The sequence below is a fragment of the Eulemur rufifrons genome, chromosome 27 (assembly GCF_041146395.1).
Source record: "Eulemur rufifrons isolate Redbay chromosome 27, OSU_ERuf_1, whole genome shotgun sequence".
Classification (NCBI taxonomy): Eukaryota; Metazoa; Chordata; class Mammalia; order Primates; family Lemuridae; genus Eulemur; species Eulemur rufifrons.
In genome coordinates this window covers 24438625-24464793 of record NC_091009.1, presented here as the reverse complement: position 1 = coordinate 24464793, position 26169 = coordinate 24438625, and the positions used below count along the sequence as shown (strand labels likewise).

The 26169-nt window shown below is 44.3% G+C and overlaps 1 protein-coding gene across 1 annotated transcript in view; it reads left to right on the top strand.

Moving 5' to 3' along the window:
* Positions 1-26169, top strand: part of HHAT (hedgehog acyltransferase) — a 247495-nt gene that overhangs the window by 203062 nt on the left and 18264 nt on the right. The window contains exon 11 of the mRNA XM_069459447.1: positions 3760-3904. Within this exon, the coding sequence (XP_069315548.1) occupies positions 3760-3904 (145 nt within the window). The remainder of the gene's footprint in view (positions 1-3759; positions 3905-26169) is intronic.

Genomic DNA, 26169 nt, shown 5'->3' with positions numbered 1-26169 from the left:
CCCTCCTCACTCTCCAGTTGGTGTCAGGTGGTGGGCATGGGTAGGACGGCCTGGCCCTGGGGTGCTGGGAACACGTTCCCTGCCCAGGACGCACTTCTCCGGGCCCCAGAGGAAAGGGGGCATGTTTTTGGCATTATTCCCGATGCCTCCATGACTCAGGCAGGAACTCTGCTCTGTAACAAACATGGAAGAGAACAATTCACGCTTTTCAACAAGGCGCCATTGACCTTTTGGGCAGGACAGTTTATTATCCCTGGCCCCTGCCCACCACATGCCACATTGCCTCTTAGTCACTGAGACAACAAAAATGCCCCAAAACTTACCCCCCTGGGGGACAGTGCCACTCCCAGGTTTTTGCTGCCAGGATGTCAGATTGCCACAGCCTCACTCATCCTCTAGGAAGAGACCAGGACAAGACCAGAGCTCTGTCATCCCAGCTACAGTGCAGTGGCATCATCATAGCTCACTGTAACCTCAAATTCTGGGACTATGGTCATGTGCCACCATGCCAGGCTAATTTTTTATTTTTTTATAGAGACAGGGGCTCACTCTTGTTCAGGCTGGTCTGGAACTTCTGAGCTCAAGCAATCCTCCCGCCTCAGCCTCCCAGAATGCTGGGATTATGGGTGTGAGCCACCACAATGGGCCCAGAGCTGTTTTTTTATCCTGATAAATTTGTGTTAATGAAAACCAGATTCTGTTTGTGCATTACTGCCTTATCTGATCAAGTGGGCAATTCTCATCTTCAGACCTGATAGCTGTACTCTGACATTTCCCCATTTAGTCTACGATTCATCAATATCAAGGATCGGAGCATTTAATGTGGGGACTTTGGCTCCGTGGCCCTAGAGATTCTGAAAGTCAGATGTATTGATGGAGTTGGCTGGCCCAAGGGACTGTACCCACCAGCCTTGCTCATATGGCATTTTTCCTCCTGGGCCCCTAAGTGTGGTTCTTGCCTCTAGAATTCCTGTGAACCAGTGGCTGAGGCCAGCTGGTGCCCGAGGTAGAGGGAGACCCCTAATGTCAAACCTGTCACTTTCTGCAGTGTGTCAGGGAACCTGAAGAGGAGACATGGGTCACATCCCCTTTGCTGTTAATTATCATCGTTTTGCGGATTATCCAGATGGGCCCTCTTCTTCCTTCCTTGTGTCCCATGATTCTGTCCTCCTGTGGATTCGTGATGAGAAGGAGCAGTGCTTTGTTCATTTCGATGCCTGTTGGCATGGCTGGTTTTGTCAGAGGATGCGACTGTTAGTTAAAATTAGATTTTGGGATTTTCTTGATCATCATCTATTTTGTCTCCCACCCACTCACCCTGGGGGATAATCAAGAATTGCCTATGGGCATCTTGATTTCAACTTTAAGTCTTTTTTTAATGGTTAGTTGAGTCTACCAGTCTGTGCCTTTAATATTCCTGCTTATTTAAAAAAAATACCCTATTTCTAAAACTTGAATTGTAGTCAGTTGCTCCAGATTTCAGGTGCCCCCCCCCATCTCTGAGATCAGAAGTTCCATCACAGTTGGTGTCTGACATTTTTTTCCTAAGTAGATACAGGAATTTATTGAATCATGTAGCTGGGAAAGATACTGGGGAAGTCACAGAATCAAAGGGACATCTGCAGGAGCCGGGGCCTGGGGACTGGAAGGAGGGAGCCCTCTGCCACCAGGATTCAGCTCCCTGTCCCCTCCCTTGCTCTGCCCCTTGCCCCCTGCTCCAGCGTGGCCCTTTCCCTGTACCCGGTGACAGCACCTCCCCTGCCTAGCAACCCCGTGGAAAGAGAGTCATCTTCTCTCAGTGTGTCTCTGTTGATTGTTTAATACTTGTAATCACTGCCTGGAACAAGAGAACCACTTGGAGCTTAAGCAAGCTCTGTGCACTCTCCGTAGGTGACATTAATAAAGGAAAGATCACACGGGGCCTTTGTGTTCCCCTCACAGGATGTGCGGCTAGGGGAGACTGACTGGGGTTAGAGCAGAAGTGGAGGAGTGTCTGACTCATCGGGTCCCTTAGAATCAAATGTGTCACTAGGAGCCCCTGTACCTGGAGAGAATTATATGGATGCATTTGTGCCCAATTAAGGCAATTTACATTTTGATTTATTATTCTGGACTTGTTCCCCCTTTCTCCCAACTGCTTCCCACCCTGCCTCCCCAGTTACTGCTAATTGAGTCAGTAATGGCCAGAAAATCTCTGCCTCTGCTTTAGAATGCAGAAACTGGTAGACTAAGAGTGCTGAGTATCCAGCCTGCTTCGGCCCCATTTCTCTCTCATTACCAGTTTTCACGCCGTGTAGTTACCTCGTCTCTGGTCTTGTCTGACAGCTTCCTCCTGCTCGTGGCCTCTTAGAGCAGGGGGGAGACTAGAGGTCGTCTTGCCTGGTGGCCTCTAAGCAGGGACATGTCTGCATCTCTGGAGAGCTTTCTGGAACAATCACATCCAGGCTGTGACACCTCGGTCAGTCCACGACTCAGCACAGCTCATCCGTGAGAAGGCCACACTCCATCAGGTGGTGGTTAAAGCACAAAGTGATGCTGCAGGAACCGCGGTGCAGGGAGGATACATAGTAGCAGCCAGACACACGCCTACAGGGCAGACGCCAGGGCTGGCGGGAGAGAGAAGGAGGGGTCAGGAGTGTGTTTCTCTAGATCAAGAGGACACGGACTGCAGCTTACGGAGCAGCCACAGCAGGGCCACCCGCTGGAGACTCACCTCTGGCTTAGCCCGCCACGACCTGCATGGGCCACTGCCATTGAGTCATTCATTCGGAATTCTAATTGCCGTTGGAGCACAGCTGATGCATGTGACCCCAGAGAGGTTAGGTTTCCAGCGGATTTCAGGAAATATCTCCAGACCCTGTGCTCGCTTTCCTTTCTGTGTCCTTGGATTAGGCTGAGGTATTTGTCAGAAACCCCGGGGCCCGGCACGGCTGGCTATTGTGCTATGCCTGCATTTCATCCTGAACACGCAGTCCCGAAGGACCGCGTGCTGGTGGGGCTCACACACACCAGACACGGCTCGGTGACCTCCCTCAGGAAGGGCCACCAGCATGGTCCATGCTGAGAAATAAAGGCTTTGTTTCCTTTATGAAATCCCTGAGGAAAAACGGGAAGGAAAAGTATAATGAGCTAGGAGGGATGAGCAGATTCTTTATCACGATTGCTGGAACCATCTCTCCAGCCTCGAGTCTTTAAGCACCTTGATGCGGCTGCTGTTCTAGGGTGTTGCTGAGTGCTGGGAGTGGGGTGTGGGCCTGGGGTCTGATTCCTGCGGTGGGCTTGGCTCGAACGGATCATCCTGAACCCTTCCTCTTACCAGTGCGTCACGTTTACAGGGTGGTTGGTGGCTTCCCAGGGTCAAGTGAACTGGCCCAGAAGCTCCCTCTGAGCTCTTTCTGTGGAGCTATATATACTAGTCATTGTGGAGAGCAGTTTAGGATTCTTGCACCTATATATTTACATGCAAAAAACAAGTGGAGACGGGGGTGGGAGGGCTTCTAAATCCTACCTAGCTTCAGTACTCATATTACACACGTCATAGAGAAGCCCATTTTGGCAAGAGGAAGAAACAACTTGGGGTGTGTCCCTTCTTTCCTTAGACCAGAATGAACGTGTTGCAGGAATAGTTTGGGGAGCTGTTTAAATAATGACCTGGCTCAGGCTCGGGGGGTGGGGGTGGGGGAGCATCCCGGGCTTGACGTCTGAGCCCTGCTTCTTGCATCCTTGTGATGAGACACCTTCTTGCCATTTTCCCCGCAGGCCCGACACCTCTCCCCGCGAGTCCGCCGACGCCTCCACGCCGCCCTTGCGTCTTGTTCCACCTCGATTCTGATCCTGTCCAACCTGGTGTTCCTTGGAGGCAATCAAGTCGGGAAAACCTACTGGAATAGGATCTTCATACAGGGTGAGTTTCCCGACGGTGCTGTTTTCAGTCATTTTCTTGTTTTCCACCCACGCAGTTGGTGTCATGGATGGGATTTGGGGAAGTCATTCATTGTTAAGTTCATGGTGTGTGACCTCTGGACGTGCCAGTCAGGAACAGTTTCCTGTGTTCAGCTATGACATTAAGTGTCCTCTCTTTTTGATGTGCAGCATAATCTACCACATGTGATGCCTGTTTAACACAATGTTCTGTCCCTGCTCTCCCAAACTCTACGCTGCCTTCTACTAAGTTACTTTTTCACCTATTGAATCTTGCTTAATCTTCCCCACTGCGGTGGTTTGAGAGTCCCCTCCAAAAATGTTGAAACTTAATCCCCAACTGTCAGTATCGAGAGGTGAGGCTTTTAAGAGGTGACTGGATCTTGAGGGCTGGACCCTCATGAATGGATTAATCCATTCATCGTTGATGGGTGAATGGATTCATGGGTTATCTTGGAGTGGAACTGGTGGCTTTGTGGGAAGAGGAAGAGAAGAAGGCCCTCACTAGATGCAGCCCCCACAACCTTGGACTTCTCCACCTCCATACCTGTAAGGAATAAATTTCTTTTCTTTATCAGTTACCCAGTTTCAGGTATTCTGTTATAAGCAACATAAAACAGACTAAGGCACGCACTTACTCTCTGTAGATCCCAGCCCACAGTATATTGCAAAGTCTAACATTGTTCCATTTACTACTCTGAATGTCCTACTAGAAATATGTCCTAGAAGCTTCCTTGTGTGCTCCTGAAGCTGTGGGCATGGTGTCTGTGTTTGCCATAGCTCTTGGTTGTGGATATTTTTGTCTCAGCACTAGTGGCCAACGTTTTGTTTAATGTACATCAAGTGGATCGTCTCAGCGTCCACAGCAAAGCCATCCCTGCAGCAGGTGAAATGCTTGTGCATGGGAGTTGTGAAAACATGGCATTGATAATTGATCATCATGTGTTGATGGTCCCTGTATCCGTGGGGCTAGGACTAAGAGTCACATTGTGTCCTTAAGAGAATTGGGAGATTTGGATACTCAGTGTATCCAATTCACTGTGTTTTAAAAGAAAAAAAAAAAAACCCTGTTCTGTTTCCCTGACTAGCAACATGGTCTTGTGCTTTGGGTTGGGGAAGCTTTGCCAAGCGTTGACGACATCACTCTGGACGGCTGGCCTGTCAGCTCCACATCTGGGTTCCCGAGGAGCGGGCAATGCTTTAGGCCCTTTTCACACCATAAATAACCCTGGCACAGCTGTGTGATTGCAGAATGCAATCAAGTCATAGATCCTAGCTGCGGCAGGCTGGGGCGAGCCAGGTTTAAAGGGCCGAGGGAGAGTCCTATTCTACTTTAATCTTGTCACTAAAAACCCCTCTTTGATCTTGCTTTCTGTAAGATGTTTCGGCTGGTAGTTCCTGGAAAGACTGTGTACTTTCTAAGTGAAAGCTGTCCTTTAGTAAGGACAGGAGATGATGGGTGCAGGGGATCTAAAGACAAAGGTGGGTGCCAGTGTCTTTTACTTGCCTCCTGCCACGGAACCTAGCACGATGCTGAGAACATGGGACTGGAGGAAAGTACCGACTTGGGGTTTGCTTATCACATAGTGAGAAGGCTCTGATTTTTGTTTCAGTAAATCACATGTATTGGTGCTACTTGCAAGACACTGAAAATACAGGGATGAAGGAAGCACACACAAACATGCGTGCCAAAGATGCAAACAGTAGGTTCGGGCATTGCTGTGCCAGATGTGTGAGTGATTTGCTGGGGGTCACAGGACGGAGTGGCTGGCTTTCTGTGGACGGTGGCCTTCGCAGAGGAGGTGGTGTTTGAATTGCAGCAGTAAGTGGGCATTTGCCAGGTGCAGGGGGCAGGTGTATTGGGGTAACCAACACTGGCTGCTGTGTCAGAAACTCCGGAATCCTAGTAATTTTTCACCATAGAAGTTTCTCTCATGGTGCAGTACAAATCCAGTGGCTTTTTCTAAGCAGTGACTGCAGTACCTAGAATGTTTGTTTTCATTCTCCACTGTCTTGTCCTGGCGCCGTAGAGGGGAAGAGGATATGAGGCTGGGGCACCAGGTACTAAATACCTCTACCAGCAGCGACACGTGACATTTCTGCTTACGCGCTGTTGGCCAGAGCCAGTGGCACGGCCGACCCCAGTGCAGGGCAGGCGGCTGTCGGGAAGCAGGCAGGAGTCGGTGCGCATCAGGAGTCTGTGGCACAGCAGGGGAGGCACGTGTGCGCCCAGCTGCAGGTGCCCAAGAGGCAGTTGAAAATACGAGCTGGACTTGGGGAGGAGGGTGTCGTGGGAGCCAAGGGCATAAAGGTCGTAGGTGAGGCCCTGGGTGGGTGCAGTAGCCAGGGAGCTGCGTGGAGTGAGAACTGGGTAGAAGGTGGAACCCGGGAAGGCCAGCACGTAAGGGGGCAGAGAGAAGGACAGTAGCTGTTGACATAAGATGTCCTTTTTGCTTCTCGGAGGCAGAAAGATCAAAGCGTGACTTGTGTAGCACCCTGTAGAGTTAATGTCAGTCACATGGGATCAGGGCTCTGAAAAACCTGGTCTGCCCCCTCCCATCCTGTAATATGCTGAAATAAAAAAATAAAACAAAACAAAAAAGACAAAAAAAAAATCTGGTCTGCTGTATGGTGTGGATCCCATCGTGGTCTCTGCCTGGAGACACTGTGTCCTCTATGGACTCAGGTGCCAGAGTCCCGGGGACCCCATCCTCCAAATACAGAGGCTCTGTGGAATCCTTTCTCCTCTGGGTTCTGAGGCCAAGAAAGCTCAGCTTAGAAAGCATCTTCTGCTGGGGCTTCTCGAAATGAACCTGTTTGGATCTCAGCTGGCGTGTCCCATGGGCCTCCTGATTCCGGGAATGTCTGCTGGGGGTTTGGCAGGTGCCCATTTGTTCTCTGCTGTGGGTCCTTGTCCCTGAGTCACGTGGTTCAGATATCTCTTGGAGGAAAGTGAACCAGATGGTGCCAAATCTCCCATCTTTGAGGACTCTGGATTTCATCTCATGACTAATTTGATAAACTTGACAGAGGATTAATATGAATATTCATGTTTTGGTGCAAAAAAATAATTGATGAGTGTATAGGATGCTTCCTTTGACTCTGCTGGAGGTGTTAATATATTAGCTTTATAAAATTAAAAAAAAAATCTGAACTCTGAAACTCCTCTGGCCCCAGAGGTTCTGGTTCAGGGATTGTGGACCTGTACCTGTGGCTGCTGATGAATGAGCCAGGACTTTGACAGCCTTGTCATCTCTGTCCTCTTTGGGCACATGATCAGTCCCTGTTGCTCCAAGCCCCATCTCTACACAGTAGGGAGAATACAGTGAAGTAAGTGAGGAAGTCTGTCTGTAGAGGATGGAGACTCCCTGGTATCTAGACCCCCAGGTTGAACAGAAAGGTGACCCTGGCCTCTGTGCCCTCATGGATTGGGACCTGCTGCAGGGAGGAGGCAGAGTCACTTGCACTGCCTCCCTCTCATGGAGCCACCTACGTGATTCCCGGAGGAGCAGGAAGGAGACAGACGGGTGTCTTGGGTGCAGGGATTATTGAGCAGAATTGCAAAAGCCTCACAGCTGATGGGATGAGGATACACACGTATCTTAGAAGATCCATTCCTGCTAATTCCCAGGGAGCCTTTTCCCACCATTACTGATGTTCCTAGAATTAGCCTGGAGGACTTGTCTTAAAGTCAGTATCTCCCTGTCTCCAGTACACTGAATTTAGCCATAGATTTGTTTGCTCTAAACTACAAGGTTTATTTCAGTGGCTTCTATAAAAATCTCTATTCTGGTCTCTGTAGGTGACATGGGTGATGTGAGGCTATAAAACCAGACCCTTCCCTTTCTGCTGTGAACCTACTTCCCTTCTGTCCAGAGGTGGTGTCTGAAGCCAAGGGGTAGGAATGCTGAGCAGCAAATCTAAGCTCTGTTGGTATATGTCACGCACAAAACATTTTTTGTCCACAAGTGTTACCTCTGCTGCTGAGGTTGGAGAAATAATGTTCAGTTTTTTCAGCAGAGAATAAGGAATCTATGTTTTTGCTTTTTTAAAGAAAACCTCCAAATTTTTACTATTGAAGTTTGCTTCAAGCTGCTTGAGGAATGTGAATGTTTGGGCCCCAGATGCTTTATTTAAAGGACTTAGCTGGTCTGTGTATCTGAGAAGACTGTGGCTGGGAACTTGTCCCCAATGCTGTCCTAGGAGGGACTCCGCTGTGTCCTGCTTTGCAGAGACAAATGCACGTTGCTTATTACATAACCCTTTGGCTCTCGAAAGCATGTGTTGGTGGAAGACGCTTTCTCATGTCTATCTTAAATCCTTGACATTGAAGTGCAGTTTCTTCAACAAGCACACATTACATGCATGTGTTTGTTTGTTTTCCTTCTTCTATTACCCGATCTATTTTGGCAAACCCTGCCTCGATCCTTGTCTCCTGGAGTGGCCCCATGCAAAGGCAAGGAGAATTTGGTTCTTCTTCTCTTCAGACTGCAGCGGGAGAAGAGCTGGTAATTTTCATATGCAGGTCCCCATATTTGCTTGCTATTTCTAGCTGAGAAAGAAGAAAGTATATTTTCTCCCTGATTACTAGCTTGTCAGAGCAGTTTATTTGTCTCCTGACTCAAATGGTTCTGGACAGGCATCTTATTTAAAGCTAAACTGGAGTATTGCACTAAAAATTCTGGAGGCTTGTGGTTAAATAGAAACTCAGTCCCTTCATAGCTGCTTAAATTCTTGGGACTAAAATTTCATTTCTGATGAGAGAGGACAGAGGGCAGGTGTCAGCATCTCCGAGGCCATCCTCTGCGATTACTTCATTTCACCATCGTCACTAGCTCTTGCCTCTGAATGGAGTTTTCATTTCTCTCATTGATTCTGCTCTGCCTCCCTGGACCCTCTGAATGTTCTAGAAGAGTTTGAGAGGCAGGAGCTCCCCACCCATTGTGCTGGTGGTGAAGTCGATACATAGATGAAGAGTCGGTGATTTATCTGTGGTTATGGCATTGGCCCATTTTGGTCATTCTTGGAATCTGAATTTCAAGCCTTGCAGAGGCTTTTGTGTCTGTGCTGTGTGCCACACGGCCACTCAGAGGTCTTGGGCATCAGTGTTGCGGAAAGTCTTTCAGGCCAGGTAACCATGCACGCGACATGAGAAGTAGCGAGTGGAAGGACTTTCAACCGGAGTGCGTGTAAATCTCCTTTCTGTGAGGTTGTGTGAAACTTCTGCTAGTTAGGAGCGTCCAGTGCACTGGACGCTGGCCACTTGCTTTCTGTTGCCACGTGCATTAGTTTCCTGTGGCTACGGTAACAAATTGTTACAAACATAGTGGCTTAGAAACAACACAAATTTATTTATTTATTTTTAACAGTTCAGGAGGCCACAAATCTGAAACGGGTCTCGCTGGGCTAACGTCAAGGTCTCGGCAAGGCTGCTCCCTCCGCAGGCTGCAGGGAGACTGTGTCCTCGCCTTTTCCAGCTCACAGGGGCCGGCTGCTCTTGGCTCCTGGCTTCCTTCCTCCGTGTTCAAAGCCAGCAGTGTGGCGTCTCCAAATCTGGTTCCCTCCGTCCCTCTGCTTCTGTCATTTCATCCCCTCCTGTCTTACTCGGGCTCCTCCTGTGTCTGTTACGAGGACCCTGGTGACTATGAATACATCGGGCTCACCTGGATGCTCCAGTCTCTCCATCTCAGCATCCCTGATCTGACCACCTCTGCAAAGTCCCTTTTGCCATGTGAGGTCACTGTCACAGGTCCCGGGGATTAGGACGCGGGCGACTTTGGAGGCGCCATTGTCCAGCCTCCTCCTGGCACGCTCAGTGAACAGTTGCTCCCACACAGAACACCCCTCGGTGTCTCCACTGCAAAAGCTTCTTTATAAAGAGATTTGGTTATAAAATAGCCATTTGGATGTGCCACTAGCCTTACTAAAATGTAAATCTGCCTGTACAAAGAAATATACTTGAATTTCATAGAAGTGAACATGAGAGCTTTGTTGTCTGCAGGGAATTTAGAGGTTGGCAGAGGGAACAGCTGCGGTTTTGTTCCCTCAGCATCTGTTGGTAACAGTGCCCTGCTCCTCCTTTGGGAACAAAGCTCTCCCACCCCACTCTCAACCTGTGCGATTCTGGGGGAGCACACCCCACATCTAAGATCTGGGGATCAGATGGATCCAGGACTGGCCAGGCGGTAGGGTCCATCTCCCCATGTAGTGCAGTTCCGGAGCTTTTCTTGGGACCCTCGGGAAGCAGAAGCTATCTTCCCTTTGGAGTTGGGGGCGTTTTCAGGATGCTGGGCAGGAGCTGCTGGCAGCCCTCTTGCCGTCCCCAGAGGATGATAGCCACATAGGGAGGGAAGCCAGCTCGGGGGAAAGCAGAGCTGCAAGTTAGAAACTGAAGCCATATATTTTGGAGCCCTCGGATCCAGGAGTATATGAAGCTAGTGCGTCCGTGTACTTTTCAGTTACAGGAGCTTTGTTAAAAACTCAGTCTGTGTTGAGAGACAGCTCTTCGGGGATCTCTTGTGTTTCTGCATGTCTCGTAAACAGAGGCACAGACTGCCTTTGTTCCAGACTCTTTCCAAGAATATTTGCATAGCAAACATCTTTAGAAGATACAGTGTTGTCTTCCAAAGTAAAGGGTAAGTTGGTTTACTCTCCAGTATAATGAAGATAACATCTCCCTCCGAGGCGAAGGTCGTCAGGCTTACTGGCCATTGTAAGATACTCAGTTTCCTAAGCCCAGAGTGTTTCTCCTGTAGCATGACCTACGCGTGTGCAGGCACCCTCTGGTCCTCCTCACACGGTGCTGTGGGATCCAGGGATTAGGAAATGGCATAAATACTCTGACCACTGCAGTTGCTGTGAGTAATAAAGTCCTTCATCTCAGACCCAGGAGTCTCGTGTCTTATTCTGGCACCCATGAAACTGTGACTGGCTAATTTGTTGTTTATAACTAGGGTAAGATCTCAGATCCTTCGCTTGTAACTAAGGGCATCCTGACTAATGTGAGGTAGAATATACCACTATGACAGATGCTTAAGAGAAGGATGTTGGGGGAGATGGCTTTATACTGAATCATTTCTTTGTATAATTTTTTTTTCTTCTGCTTATCTGCCGCCTGGTAAGCTACTGAATTAACTTTGAAAAATTATGTATCTAGTTATACTTTTTAAAGTAGACATCTAAATTCTTCTATGATAAATTTAAATAATTGTGAAGGTCTAATTTTTGCCATAATATGAATACTGACATTTAAGAGTAAAATTGGTACTTTTAAGTAACATAAATTTTAGGTGACTCAGTGATTTGATATCCACCATTACTCTTTTAAAAATATATATGAACAGGATGCTTTTTCACAGTCATATTTCCTTGATCTCATATTTCTGGGTTCTTTTTTTTTTTTTTTTTTTTTTTTTGGAGACAGAGTCTCACTCTGTTTCCTGGGCTAGAGTGCTGTGGTGTCACCATAGCTCACAGCAACCTCAAAACTCCCGAGCTTAAGTGATCCTCTTGCCTCAGCCTCCTGAGTAGCTGGGACTTTAGGCACGTGCAACCATGCCCAGCTAATTTTTAATTTTTTGTAGAGACAGGGTCTTGATAATGCCCAGGCTGGTCTCGAACTCCTGGCCTCAAGCAATCCTCCCGCCTTGGCTTCCCAAAATGCTAGGATTACAGGCATGAGCCACCACACCAGGCCTTAATCTCATATTTCTGTATTTCATTTCTCCCATGGAATTCTACATACTGGAGCAATATTCTGAGGTGAAATAAGGCAGGTGAGAGGCTTGCCTTTCCTTTGTAAAGGTAGAATAAAGGTTATTTTACGGCTGGGTGCGGTGGCTCACGCCTGAAATCCTAGCACTCTAGTAGGCTGAGGCAGGAGGATTGCTTGAGCTCAGGAGTTCAAGACCAGCCTGAGCAAGAGCAGAATCCCCATCTCTACTAAACATAGAAAAATTAGCCAGGCGTGGTGATGCATGCCTGTAGTCCTAGCCTAGTCCCAGCTACTCAGGAGGCTGAGGCAGGAGGATCACTTGTGCCCAGGAGTTTGAGGTTGCTGTGAGTTAGGGTGATGCCACTGCACTCTACCAGAGCTATGAAGCAAGACTCTGTATCCAAAAAAAAAAAAAGAGGGGAAAAGGAGAAAAGAGAACCTTGACCTTAGATTAGTTTTTAGGGAAGTTTGTGTATATGGAAGTTGAGGACCTGGAAATCCGTTCTTCTAAAGTTATCTATGTTGTTTGGACTTTAGAAAATCCTGCTGTACTCCTGTGGTATGTATCACCCAGTGGAAGACTGTTCAGAGGGGATAGAAGGCCACATATCCCCTTGTGTTCCACTCCCTCATCTTCGTCATAGCCCAAAGGAAAAGAAGTATTGATCTAGACTGGACAGTGGTTGGGGTTGGCATGTATCAGTTAGCCACTGCTGCATAACAAACTACCCTCAAACTTAATGGCTTAAAAAACAAGCATTTGTTTAGCTCACTAGTCTATGTGTCAACTCAGGCCTAGCTGATCTAGGACAGCCTTAGGCATATATCTGTGGGTCATCTGTGGATTGGAGTTGTTGGCCTTAGCTCCCATGTTTCTGGGCCTTGGCTGGAATGAATTGGCTTGCTCAGGTCTGCTCCGTGTTGATCTGTTATCCTTCACATACTTGTCCAGGCTTGTTCACGTGGCAGTCATCACAGTTTAATAGAGAGAACAAGAAAGTATGCAAGGCCTTTTCAGGCTTCTGCTCAGAACTGGTGCACTATCACTTCTGGTGATTCATTTGGCCAAAGCATGTCAAAAAGGCAGCCCAGATACGAGGGGAGGGGAGATAGACTCCAACTCCTGATGGGAGAAGCTGCAAAATTATGTTACAAAGGATGTTGATATAGGTAGGAGTAAAGGGCTGTGATCATTTTTGCAGTCTGTTCCAGTAGCATATTCAGAGGGGACCGAAGAGCTGGCACAAGAGTGTGACCCTGTGTAGATGACTCCGTGGGGCTGCAGAGGTAATAAGAGTCAAACTGGCTCCATTGTGTCCTCTCTCTCCTTTACAGCCATCTCTCCCTCTTCTCCCTGCAGAGCCTGTCTCGGTCTCTCATCTGAAAATCAGACCTTTTTGTGGTTTTGGCCAGGAAAGGCCGGGGAGATGGTTTGAGGGCCAAGGCCTAAACCAGCTCTGCATATGGAAGAGAAATAATCACACACACTCTTACTCATGTGTGTGTAATTCATACTGTTAAAATCTGGGACGTTGGTACATTCAGGCTGTTACAGCTTAAAGGGGCTTCCCTGTGGTCCAGCCTGACCAAGTGAAGCTCTGTGCAGGGCGTGGGGCTAGAGCCTCAGCTGATGACCAAGTATTATTCCCTGACTTTGCTTTGCATAAGACGTCTGGGCTACCTGGCACTCAGGTTTTCCCGAGTTCTCTGACTATCATTTAATACCTCTTTGCAGCATCCACTGGTACTGTTTTAACTCTTTATTGTTTATTAAGTAATCTGCCATTTGCTGGTTGAGTTGACCTTCTTAACTACCCTGTGAGATCGTTTGGGCGGACATTGTCACAGTATTACTAATAACCCCAAGGCTCAGAGAAGTTAGGACACTTGTTCAGAATTGCACAGCTAGTAAGTGCCCAAACCAGATGAGATTACAAGCCTTTCGACTCCAAATCCTGCGTTCTTTACATCATACTACTCTTCCCTTTCTGCTTGGTGAGGCCTAAGTCATGACAGACAACCACTGTTCTCATCCCAGACCGTCCCTGGGTGTCATTGTCAGAGACAGTCTGAGACACCTGGTTCATTGTTCTGATTCTTAGGACTTACTAGTTGGGGGGCTAGGAGGGTGACGAGAGTCAGACCTTGCAGTTTCTGGGGCTGATCGGGACTGGCCACTGACCAGTCTGTGTCCCTTCAACTCTTTTCATCCTGAGCCTGCTTAGGAGGTGAAGGACTCCTGCTTCCCTCTTTTAGGCTTATTCAGACCTTGTATTCGGTTATGTAAGCCTGTTTCTAATATCATCACCCTTACCCAGACCCAGAAAGCGGTGGAAAAAGGAGATCGTTTTGTTTTGTCACGCTGGTTGAATGAATAGAGAAACAAAACTGTCTCAGGGTGGCTGTTGTAAGAGTTGCAGGCCTACGATTGCCAAAATCGTGCTTTGATTGCCACGTGCTACGTCGGGCAGTGCTGGCAGGGCCGCTGAAGACGGCAGCCGGGCTGGTTGTGGCTCTTTTCTTTGCAGTAAGTTTGGGAAAGTGGAATCCAGGGGAACGTTTCCTCACCCAGGGAATTCTATCCAGAACCGTGGTGACCTCTCTTGAGTGTCATTAAGGCACTCGAGTATTTCAGTGAATATTCAGTAAAAAAGAGGGAAAACCATAGAGAAAAACTTTTCATTGTCTGAAAATAAAGCCACAAACCGCCCCCCCCCCCAATCTTTTCAGCACCTGTTTGGTTCATTCAGGGGTCAATAGCTTCCTGTTGACAGGCGTTTGGGCCCCACGGGGTCCATTTTTCTCTGCACTGAGTTAAGACTCTCACAGCGGCTGCCCCCACCACGTTACCTGCTGCTGCAGAGGTGGTGTGAGGCTGATTTGGAGGGGAGCAGTCTTAGGAGCAGGGACACCAGTCAGGGGCTGTATGAGGGATGACAAGGACCTCAGCTGTGGCTGCCAGGTACCAAAGGACAGGAAAGATGGAAGAAGAAATCTTCAGGATTCTCCCAGGGAGAATTTTAGGAAATCAGTTAAGTCTTTGTAATTTGTGCAGTTTACTGGTTTTGGAAACTGAAATGGGCAAAAATACTTGAGGTTTAGGGTTCTCCTCTTTTTTTTTTTTTTTTTGGTAGCTCACCATAGATAAATTTCTGAATGTTGGAGAAAGGTTTCTTCTCTGTTTCCTTAATTTTGCCTCTGGAATTTAAGAAGCTATGCAAGTGCTAAGAAAAATGCCAGAACAAAGAGGGGTCCTTTGCAGAGATGAGCAGCTTGCTCACTACACTGCCTGAATTTTAATGTGTTTTTAAGGCTAAATTCACTCTGGAAGGTGGGGGGCACCTCTTATAGTTTCCTGTTCTCTGCACATATTTTAGAAATATTTTCAGATTTTTCTTTTGTTTCTTTAAATGTAATAAGCATAGTTGCTTTATAATCTATGTTTGATACTTGCAGTATTTTTAATCTGTATGTATCTATATCTGCTGTGTTCTTTTACTGCTGGGTCTTGCCCATAGCATCTCTTTCCTTAGATGCTTGGTTATCTTTGACTGTGTGCTGCTCATTATCTTGCATAATTATATGTGAGTTGTTCCTCAGGCCTAGGATGAAGGTACCTTTCCCCAGACAAAATTTGTGCTTATACTTGTCGGGCGAATAGAGCTTGACCCGTGGTTATGTCCCTTGAGGGGGAGGGATTCACTTCCCTCCCCTTTGCCTCTGGACCAGGCAGGGGAGTGGGGAAGTAGGTTTACTTCTGGTTCACCTGTAACCTGAGGGTGATTACGATTCCTTCCTGGGCCCCAGCTTAATGTGCTTGTGTGGGTCACCTGTTAGACTCATCGCTTTTGCCACGCTCTGGGATTTTATTTCTCTTATCTTTTCCCAAGGGTGCAGCACAGTTTGGACAGGTAGATGTTTTCAGGACAAAAACAGCTTTAAGAACTTTCTTTGTGTCCCTTGGTTCTCATTTTCTCTTAGATTTTGGCCTGGTTATTCCATACTGTTTTGCCAGAACATTGTCAACTTTTTGAAAAAAAAAAAAAAAAAAAATTAAAATATTTATCTGACAATGTTAGGATTTCTTTTTTCTTCTGGTGGGAGAATTGGTCCAAAAACTTACCTGCCATTGCCAGAAATAGAAGTGTTTCTTAGATTCTGTAGAAATCCTATTTTCTTCTGAGTCAAACATGACAATTGAAACATCTAAGAAAGGACAACGTGCTTCAAATACAAATAGGTGGTGTTAGGTAAATTCTTTATTAGTGAATTCACGTTGGCTAAGAGATGTTGGGTGTGTCTGAGATCTCCCCTGATTTCTGAGAGCTGTGTTACAGCAGTGGTGTAGGATGGTAGCAAAGGGCTCTGCAGTCGGACATAATGGGGTCATTGACTAGTATGGGACCTCGGACAAGGTACCTAACCTCTCTAGCACCCAGATTCTCACCTGTAAGTTGAGAAAAATACCTACCTGCTAGGGGTTTGTAGAGATTAAACAAGATAGTGACAGTGACCTTGCAGAGTCCCTGGCACATGGTATGTCCTCACTGATGGTAGTTTATTATTGGTACTATCGTTATATTAATGATATATGTCACGATACATATATTAACAATATATTAATGTTACATTTTTCTACCCCATGACCCCTTAAGAATGTAGTTGGACTCATACTTCACATCATATACAAAAGTTAATTCAAAGTGGATCAAAGACCTAAATGTAAGAGCCAAAATCTTAGCACTCTTATAAAAAATATAGACATAAATCTTTATGACCCTGGATAATGGTTTCTTAGATATAGCACCAAAGGCACAAGTAACAACAACAAAAAAAATAGATCAATTGGACATCATCAAAACTAAAAATTAGTGCTTCAAAGGACATCAAGAAAATGAAAGTACAACCAGAGTATGTGAAATTTTTGCAAGTCACATAAGAGACTTGTATCTGCAATATATAACTCAACAATAAAAAGATAACCCAATTAAATTGGGCAAAAGATCTGAATAGATATTTATCCAAGGAAGATACACAAATGACCAATAAGCACATGAAGAGATATTCAACATCATTAGACATTGGGAAAATGCAAATCAAAACCACAGTGAGATATCACTTCACAACTAGTAGGATGGCTATAGTAAAAAAACACATAAAAAATGGAAAATGACAGGTGTTGGTGAGGATATGGGGAAATTGGAACCGTCATCCACTGCTGATGGGAGTGTGAAATGGAAAACAGACACTTTGGGATACAGTCTGGCTGTTCCTTAAAAAGTTAAACATGGAGTTACTATTAATATATGACATGGCAGTTCCACTCCTAGGTATTTACCCAAGAAAAAGGAAAACTTAGGTACACACAAAAACTTGCACATTAGTGTTCATACCAGCATTATTTTTGATAGCCAAAAAGTAGAAATAACTCAAGTGTCCATCAGTTGATGGATGGATAAATGATATGTGGAATATCCGTACAATGGAATGTTACTCAGCAATAAGAAGAAATGAAGTGCTGATACATGCTACAACATGAATGAACCTTGAAAACGTGCTAAGTGAAAGAAACCAGTCACAAAGGACCACATATTATATGATTCTGTTTATGAAATGTCCAGAGTAGACAGATCTATGGAGACAGAAAGTAGATTAGTAGGTGCCTAGAACTGGGAAGGATAAGGATTTATAGGGTGATAGCTAATGAGCATAGGGTTTTTTAGGGGGCAGGTAATGAAATAGTCTAAATTGATTGTGGTGATGGTTGCACAACTCTGTGACTATACTAAAAGCCATTGAATTGTATTATTTAAATGAGTGAACTATGCAGTGTGTGAATTATATCTCAAAAAGCTGTTATAAAATATTAGTAGTTTAGGGTTAAAAGATAATTCTTCTGACATGGTCCTTCTATCTGTTTCTCCATCCATCGGTCTCATTATCCATTTATCCATCCATCCATCCTTCCATCCGCCTATCTAGCTGTCCACTCCTTCTTCCATCAGTCCATTCATTTGTCCTTTTGCCCTTCCTTCTGTCCTCTCATCTCATCCCATCCCGTTTTCTCCTTTCTCCCTCACTCTATCAATCAAGGAAAAACAAAAAACAACCAACCATTACTCATCTGCTAATGTCTAGCAACTGTGCTAGTCCCAGCTTTTTCATCATGCTAGTTTGGCATTTCCGCTGTCCGTATGCTTTGCAGCTTAGTGTAAGATGACTTTTCCAAGCTCTCCAGAGGAAATGCTCTTTATTGATTCACCTAGTAAACAGATAGACTTGTAGAAATGGGGACTGAGAAGAGTTTGATACATATCCAGGGGCTTGCTAAAAAGGCAGGAACACCTGGGTCACATCTCACCTATGAATAGTCCTCTGAATGGTGTGTTGGAAATTTTCTGCTGCTGTTTATTCGTTGTGACAACTCAATGTTAAATTATGTATGACACTCTTGTCTCCTACGTGTGGCTCTGTGCAAGTCTGATGCCTGGTAGCTGCACTCCTCATTATTAACACAATATTGAGTGGTTTCAAGGTTGGCCTGGTTCAAAACAGCTTTCTTAATGAGATTGCTCCCCTTTCTATTAATATCATCATTAATGATGTCAGCTATTCCCTTGCCTAACCTCTAGTACACTTGTTTCCTAACTTTATTGCCCATGGGAATCACCTGGAAAGCTTATTTAAAATGCTGAATCCTGAGCCCCTACCTCTAAGAGATTCTGATTCAGTAGGCCTAAGGTAGACCCAGGAACCTGTGTTTTAAAGAGCACCACTAGTGACTCTGATTGAAATGCTCACTCCTTTTATCACCCTGAGATACTCTACCATAATTGCTCTGTTGATGCCAGCATTAGTTAACAATATGGGAAACTTTTAATTTCTCTGCTAGTGCCCATTTTTTCAGCCCAGAGAGTTGATCTGTGGCTAAGAAGAAACAAGTCTACGTGTTAACTTCTCCCACTGAGTTAGCAGGTAGATGATAGTGCTTTAAGATTTTTGAAGGAGACAAGAGCCCAGTAGTCCTAGGCAACTTTCATATATCCAGTGGTATAGATAATCCAAACTAATTTATCTAAATAATCAGCGTCTGGGCTTAGGAACACTATTTTATATTGGACTTTTGCCTCCATCCGATTTGCTTGATTTGATAGGAAAAGCAGCTTGAATTTTTGGAGACAGGAGAGGTGGCCTTAGGCAGACGATTGAGGCCAAGGGGTGGAATGGGGAGGTGGATGTTAGGTGTAGTGAAAACTCTTCTCTGAACACAGATAACTGAGTTCTGACTTCAAAAGGTGGTCATCGGGCTCTAAAATGTCCCTAGATCTGCAACATACCTCAGGATGCCCGTCTTTTTCTGATGAACATGTAAATCCATCAGAACACCAAATACCTTTGCAGAAGCCCTTATTACATGAGACTGTATTTTAAAAAATAAAAGCCAACACCAGCTATCCTTGTTTGGGATATTGATGTCCAAAACATTGTTACTGCACACAAACAAGGGAACAGGAGGGATAAACTACATTTCAGTTGAACACAAGAGAGAAAATACTACAGTAGCATCTTACATGTATACATCTCTCTTTACACTTTGATTTGCATTATAGTCCTGTGATAGAGATTGAACTAGAATTCAAATTAAATGACCTGCTAGGTTTGCCTACATAGTAGGTGGCAGAGCTGGGATTTGAATGCCTGTCATCTAATTTCTTCAGTGCTATTTTTAGTACATCACACCACTAAGAAAATGTTGAGCTTTTCCTAGTTATTAATGTCTGTATGGATGTGATTATTTACGGGAATCCTACTGTGTTGTTATTTCGGGTATGAAGGATGAGCTACTGAACACTACTTGAACAAAGCTATATCAGTGCTTGTGACATGGTGTCAGTAATTAGTGTATGTGTTTTGAGGGAGGGACTGGATGTCCACACAGTGGGTCAGGAAAATCTCATGACCTGTCTTAAAAGTCCAGGAAGCTTTCCTAAAAGTGATTGATTTTATTTTTCAATTTTGAAAGTAGTATTCCATTTTTGAACTTTTCAAAAACATAACACATATAGTAAAATGCACAAGTCTTAAGTGTGCAGCATGATCAATTTTTAAAAATTGAACATACCTATGTAGCCAGTACCCAGCACTCTAGAAGTTCCTCATGATCTCTTTTAGTTGTAACCCCCTCTAGAGAAACCAACATCGTAATATCTAATGATGTAGATAAATTTTAGCCATGTTTGAACCTTATTTAAATAGAATAATAAGGTACTATCAATTCTGCTATAATGCTTGTTTTGAAAATGCAAATTGCCATTGTGATTGATATATTAGGGAACAGTTTGAGCATAATGTAATTTAGTGTTTACTTATGTGCAATTTCGTCCTCGAGAAACTCTAAGTGAATGCAGAAACCTTAGCCCAGCTGAACTGAGCCCAATAGAAATACACATGTGCACATCTTAGACATCTGCGAGCCCCCAGAGTTCATTGATGAGTGTGTTCTGAGCCACATCCATCCACATCTGGTGATGCCCACTCCACCCAGTCTCTGGTAACGCTGCTTCCACCAGGTCACAATAGCTTGCAAGCTGCAGCCCTTCCTGTGCCCACTTCCACAAGCAAATTTCAAGTCTTTGTCAACATAAAGTGCTATTTATTTTAATATTCATGCATTTCTTAATTATTTTACATGTGGAAAATTGTGCTATCACTTTTAGATTTCTATTTTTTATGTTCTTTTTCATATATATTTAAAATTAACAAGTAATGATTGTATATATTCATGGGGTACATAGCGATGTTTTGATACATATCATGTATAGTGATCAGAGTAAGAAGCATATCCATCATTGCAAACATTTATTTTTTCTTTGTGTTGGTAACATTCAATATCCTCCTCCTAGCTATTTGAAACTAGATAATCTATTATTGTTAACCGTACTAATCCTACAGTGGTATAGAACACTGAACTTGTTCCTCTCATCTACCTATAATTTCATATCCTTTAACAAATCTCTCCCTGTCTCTGCCTTTTCCTTCCCCTTCTCAGCCTCTAGTATCCTTGGTTCTACTTTTTACTTCTATGAGACCAGTCTTTTTTAGCTTCCACATATGAGTGAGAACATGTGGTGTTTAACTTTCTGTTCCTGGCTTATTTCACTTAACATTATGTCCTGAGATTTCTATATCTTTTTTTAAATGTGTCCCTGGCAAAGTTTTGAATGCTCTGTCCCTAATCCTGTTATCTCATAAGCCCTGTGATTTTAGTTGCATGAGTTTGCATAGTGTGGTGAGTTTTAGGAACACGTACATCATGTAAAAGCAGAACTGACTGTATTTCTCTTTTGTGTCTGGCTTCTTTCAACATTATGTTTGAGAGATTCATCAGTATCATTATGTGTAGCAGTAGTTCATTTATTTTCATGGCTGTATGGTGTTTCATTATGTGAGCATACCACCATTCATATATTTGTTCAATTGTTGACGGACTTGTAGGTTGTTTTTAGATTGAGACTATTAAAAATCTTGTACGTGTTTCCTTAAGAGCACATAGGTATACATTTCTATTGAGTATATACCCAGGAATGGAAACTGCTGGGCCTCAAGCTATGTGTATGTTCACAGTTTTCTAGTGAGGTTGTACCAGTTTGTACTCTCACTAGTGTGCACCAGGATTCCAGTGGCTCCGTATCCTTTCCAGAGCTTGGAATTGTCTTTTTCATTTCAGTTAATGTGGTAGGTGTGTTTGGTATCTCACTATGATTTTAATTTGCATTTCTTGGATGACTAAAGTTTAAGTATCTTTGCATATGTTTATAGGCCACTTGAATACTCTCTTTTGTGAAATGTCTCTAGAAGTCTTTTGGCCACTTAAGAAAATTGAGTCAATTGCCTTTTTTCCCTTGATTTATAGGTTATATATTCTGGGTACGAGTCTTTCGTTGGTTTTATGTATTATAAATATGTTCTCCCACTCTGTGGCTGCTGCTTTTTTAGTTTTTCTTTTTTACTTTTTTAATAGTGTTTTCTGATGATCAGAAGTTCCATCAAGTCCTGTTTATCAATCATTTCCTTCATCATTAGTGCTTTCTATGTCCTCAGTAAGAAATCTTTGTTTACCCCAAGCTCATGAAGATATCATTCTATATTATCTTCTAGAAGCTTTACTTTTTAAATTTTCCCATTTATATCCTCAGTCCCTTTAGGATTAATGTTTGTGTATGGTGTGAGATAGGGATCAAGATTTTTTGGGGGGGGTCTACTTACATTTGCATATCTAATTGACTCAGCAACATTCATCTTGAAAAGGCTGTCATTTCCCCAGAGACCTATAGTGCAGTCTTTGTTAGCAGTCAAGTGTCCAATGGTTTGTCTCTTCTTGGGCCAACACTCTACTGTCTTTGTAAAGTTTTATAATTGTTGTTGCTACTAATGTAATTTCTTCACCTTCATTCTTCAAAATTGTCTCGGGTATTCCCAGATTTTTGACTTTGGAAACATCCTGCCAATTTTTACCTAACTTTGTGGGCTTTAGATTGGAATTACATGAATACATATTAAAGAGTTGTTGAGAATTGGCATCTCTACAAGATTGATATATCCTTTTATTTAGGAAACAAGTATAAAGCTAGCAGTCAGTGCTGGTCTTTGATCAATAACAAATGAAATACCACTCATGGAGGGTGAGTCACTCCTTCCTCTTTTTTGAGGCCTCATTGTAATCATGCCAGTTGAAGCTGGAGATGCAGAGGTTGAAGAGATCACCACTGAGCCTGGAAAATGAATCGCTTACAGGTTTTGTGTGAACAACCTGCCTGCAGAGAGTGGCTTTCGTGTCGTCTCTCATTAGCTCCATTATTTTTTGCCAGCAGACAGCTTTGTTGGAAGAAAAAAGGGAACATCTTATTCAATTTAATGGACAGAGTTTAAATACGGCAGAGATAATTGCAGAAGCATCTGGAAACATCACATAGAGGAACCAGTGGTGTTTAGAGCTGCTGGAAAATGATGTATTCATATGCCAAGAATGGAGATGTAATACTTCTGGAATTTTTTATTTCATTGGGGAAATTAATTCTTTTTCTGTTTTTAAGATCTGTAGCTGAAAAGATACACATTTTAAAAGAATTATTTGGAAATTTGGAGGTCCCCTCATCTGTCCCTCCCCGCCATGGGGCCCTCTTCAGGAAACCTGCAGTGGCAGTAAGGATCTGCCTGACGGCCTTTGCCACTGGTAAGGCTCTCCTTGTAACTTGTTGCCCATGGCCATGTCCTCCAAGTGGTTGTTCAGAGCTAAAGGTCCTCTTGTGTTTACTAGTTGCACTTGCCTGGGCCTTTGATCGTATTAATCCATTTAGTCCTCAAACATTTTTTAGAACAGCAGTTATAATCTCTGTTTCACAGACGAGGAAACAAGTAATTCAAGGGGTTAAACAACTTGTTCAAGACCACCCGGCTTAGCAGGTAGGATGTGCTTCCCTTCACACCTGCTGCCTCCTCACCAGATACTATCTTCATTACTATGCAGACACTATCATTTGTCAGTATTCTTTTTTTAAATAAATTTTAAGTATAATCTGCACACAATAAAATGTAGTCCTTTTAAGTACCGTATATAATGAATTTTGACAAGTGTATACACCTGTGCATTCACCGCCACCATCAAGCTGTAGAACAATTAACCTGGTTAGGTTCCAACTGCAAGTTCTGTGCTTTCATTCTCAGTTCAGTCTTCAAAGCCTTCTCTGTGTCGTTTTGGGTCTGCTTTGCACCACTCGGGGTTTCGCCTGGGACTTACCCGTGACCAAAATGTTAGTTTAGTTGCCCAGGCCTTCCAGAATACCACTTTGGGTCTCTCTTGTGCAGCTCAGGTGTGAGTCTGAGGGGTGGAGAGGTTCATACATGGGGGGCTCCTTCCCCCCTCGCTCCTCTCGAGATTCCACCCCGCCCCCCCATCCCACAGGAAGCCTTTTTTTGGTTGCTCTGGCCAGAAAGACAAGATTTAACCCTCATGTTGCTGCTCCACTCTGCGGTTCCACAGTTGGGATCTGCTTTCTGGGCACAGCCGAGAGATAAAAGAGGGGGAAAAGTGGGGGAAACTCACCCTTGTGCTTCACCAAGTTTTGAGTCCTGCAAAAGCCGTGGATTTTGTTTGGTTTTTCGGGCACTCAGGTAGTTGCTTTGTGTATTTTGTGCAGAGTTTTTAGTTGAAAGTTGTGGAAGATCATAGGAGAACCAGAATTTTCTATTTACTTTTAAATGTGTTTGATTTTTGTTACAAGAGACTTCTAAGCAACTGGACTTTTAAGGGCTGTTTTTGAAAACCCCTGAGAATGAGAAGGAGTATCTATATTATTATATGAAATCAAAAGAAATTATTTACAAGCTCCCTGACCTGAGCTTCTTGCACTGGCTGGATAAGTTCATTTTTTTCCTAATCTCTAAAGGAGCAAATGGATGTTCCTGCCACTCTGCGCTCCATGCTAATCCCTTTAGGCCTAATCAAGAAGCTATGAACATAACCCGGAGCCCTAGGCTCAAAAGTCAAGACAAAAGACCATGAGACAAGAAGATATTGAATCCTATTTTCTGCTTTTATGAGAATAACAATATCTCTTGGAAAGTAAAAATGTATTTCTTTTGCAAGTATTTTTAATCACAGTAAGAAAAATTTGAAAGTAATAAAAAAGAAAGAGAAATGACCCATAATCCCATAACCCAGAGAAAATCACTGTTAACGTTTTCTCTTTGCTTACAGATCTTGCAGAAATGCATCTTTATTTTCTGTTTAAAAATTTGCTCTACTATTAACCATGGAATATAAAAATGATTATGAGCCAACACACTAGATATTTTATATAAAATATCCTCTCATTGTATATTTAAAATAATTCTGAGGAGTTAATGGCTAGTTAGCAATAAATGAAGATCTGAGATTTGTTCATTCTAAAACAAAAAAAAGTTAGTGTCCTTAGCTATTCCAATTTTGAGTAATATTGCACACTAAAATCTTCAAGTAAAAAAAGATGAAAGTAATAAATAATCTTTTCCGTATTGCATTAGCTTTCTAGAGCTGTAACAAAGTACCACAAACTGGGTGGCTTAGACCAGCGGTCCCCAACCTTTTTGGCACCAGAGACTGGTTTCATAGAAGACAATTTTTCCATGGACTGGGGGTGAGATAGGGGGATCGTTTTGGGATGATTCAAGCACATTACATTTATTGTGCAAACTTCTCTGCTAATGATAATCTGTATTTGCAGCCGCTCCCCAGCACTGGCATCACCGTCTCAGCTCCACCTCAGATCATCAGGCACTAGATTCTCATAAGGAGCGTGCAACCTAGATCTCTTGCAATGTGCAGTTTACAGCAGGGTTCATGCTCCTGTGAGAATCTCATGCCTCGGCTGATCTGACAGGAGGTGGAGCTCAGGTGGTGGTGATGTGAGTGATGGGGAGCAGCTGTAAACACAAATGAAGCTTTGCTCAGTTGCCCACTGCTCACCTCCTGCTGCGTGGCCTGGTTCCTAACAGGCCACAGACCAGTACTCGTCCCCAGGGGTTGGGGACCACAAGCTTGGACAACAGAAATTTATGCTCTCACGGTTCTGGAGGCTAGATGCCCTTCGTCAAAGCTGCGGAAGGGCTTCCTCCCTCCAGGACTCAGTAGAACCCTTCCTTGCGTCTTCCTAGCTGTGGTGGTGGCCATCAGTCCTTCATGTTCCTTGGGTGGCAGCTGTGTCACTCCAGCCTGTTGTCACATGGCATTTTCCCCTGTTTATGTCTCTCTTATAAGGACAAAGTCTTATTAGATTTAGGGCCTACCCTAATTGAGTATGACCTTTTCTTGATGACATCTGCAAAGACCCTACTTCCAAATAAGGTTACATTCTGAGGTACTAAGGGTTGCAACATATCCTTTGGGGGACACAATTCAACCCCAAACACCTGCCATTTCTTGTCCTTTTCCCCACCCCACTGGGACCATTTTCCCTCTAGCCTGGACACCTACCTATCCACTGTGACCAGCACAGGTGCCCCACGCAGAAGTGTCATGTGACACATCTTGGGAGAGTGGCCTTGTGCAGTGCCCTGACCACCACCCTGCTTGCCTCCCACCCCCAACCGCCACCGACCTTCTGTCCCCTTCCACCCCACTTTCTACCCACCCCCCATCCCAATATCTCTGGTAAGGAGTTAGAGCCTTCCGAGAGCTGATGGCCTCTTTGTGGTTTTCACAAGAACATTAAACTGACAGTAGATGTGGGGCTATGGTGGGGGAAACATTTTTCTTCTTAAATTTCCAGATTCAGAAACAATTATTGAACATCTGTTATGTATGGGCACAGAGCCAGTTTCCTTTCATCTGTGTAACATTTATTTTAAATGTTATACAACTTTTACTGATGAGGAAACAGTTTTAGGTAGGTTGAGTCACATAAGAGGGAAATTTCAAAGCAGAGCTTTAAAGCCCGCCCCACCCCACCCCGACGGCAGCTTGAACAAGTGAGGAAACAGTGAGAAAGGGCCCGACT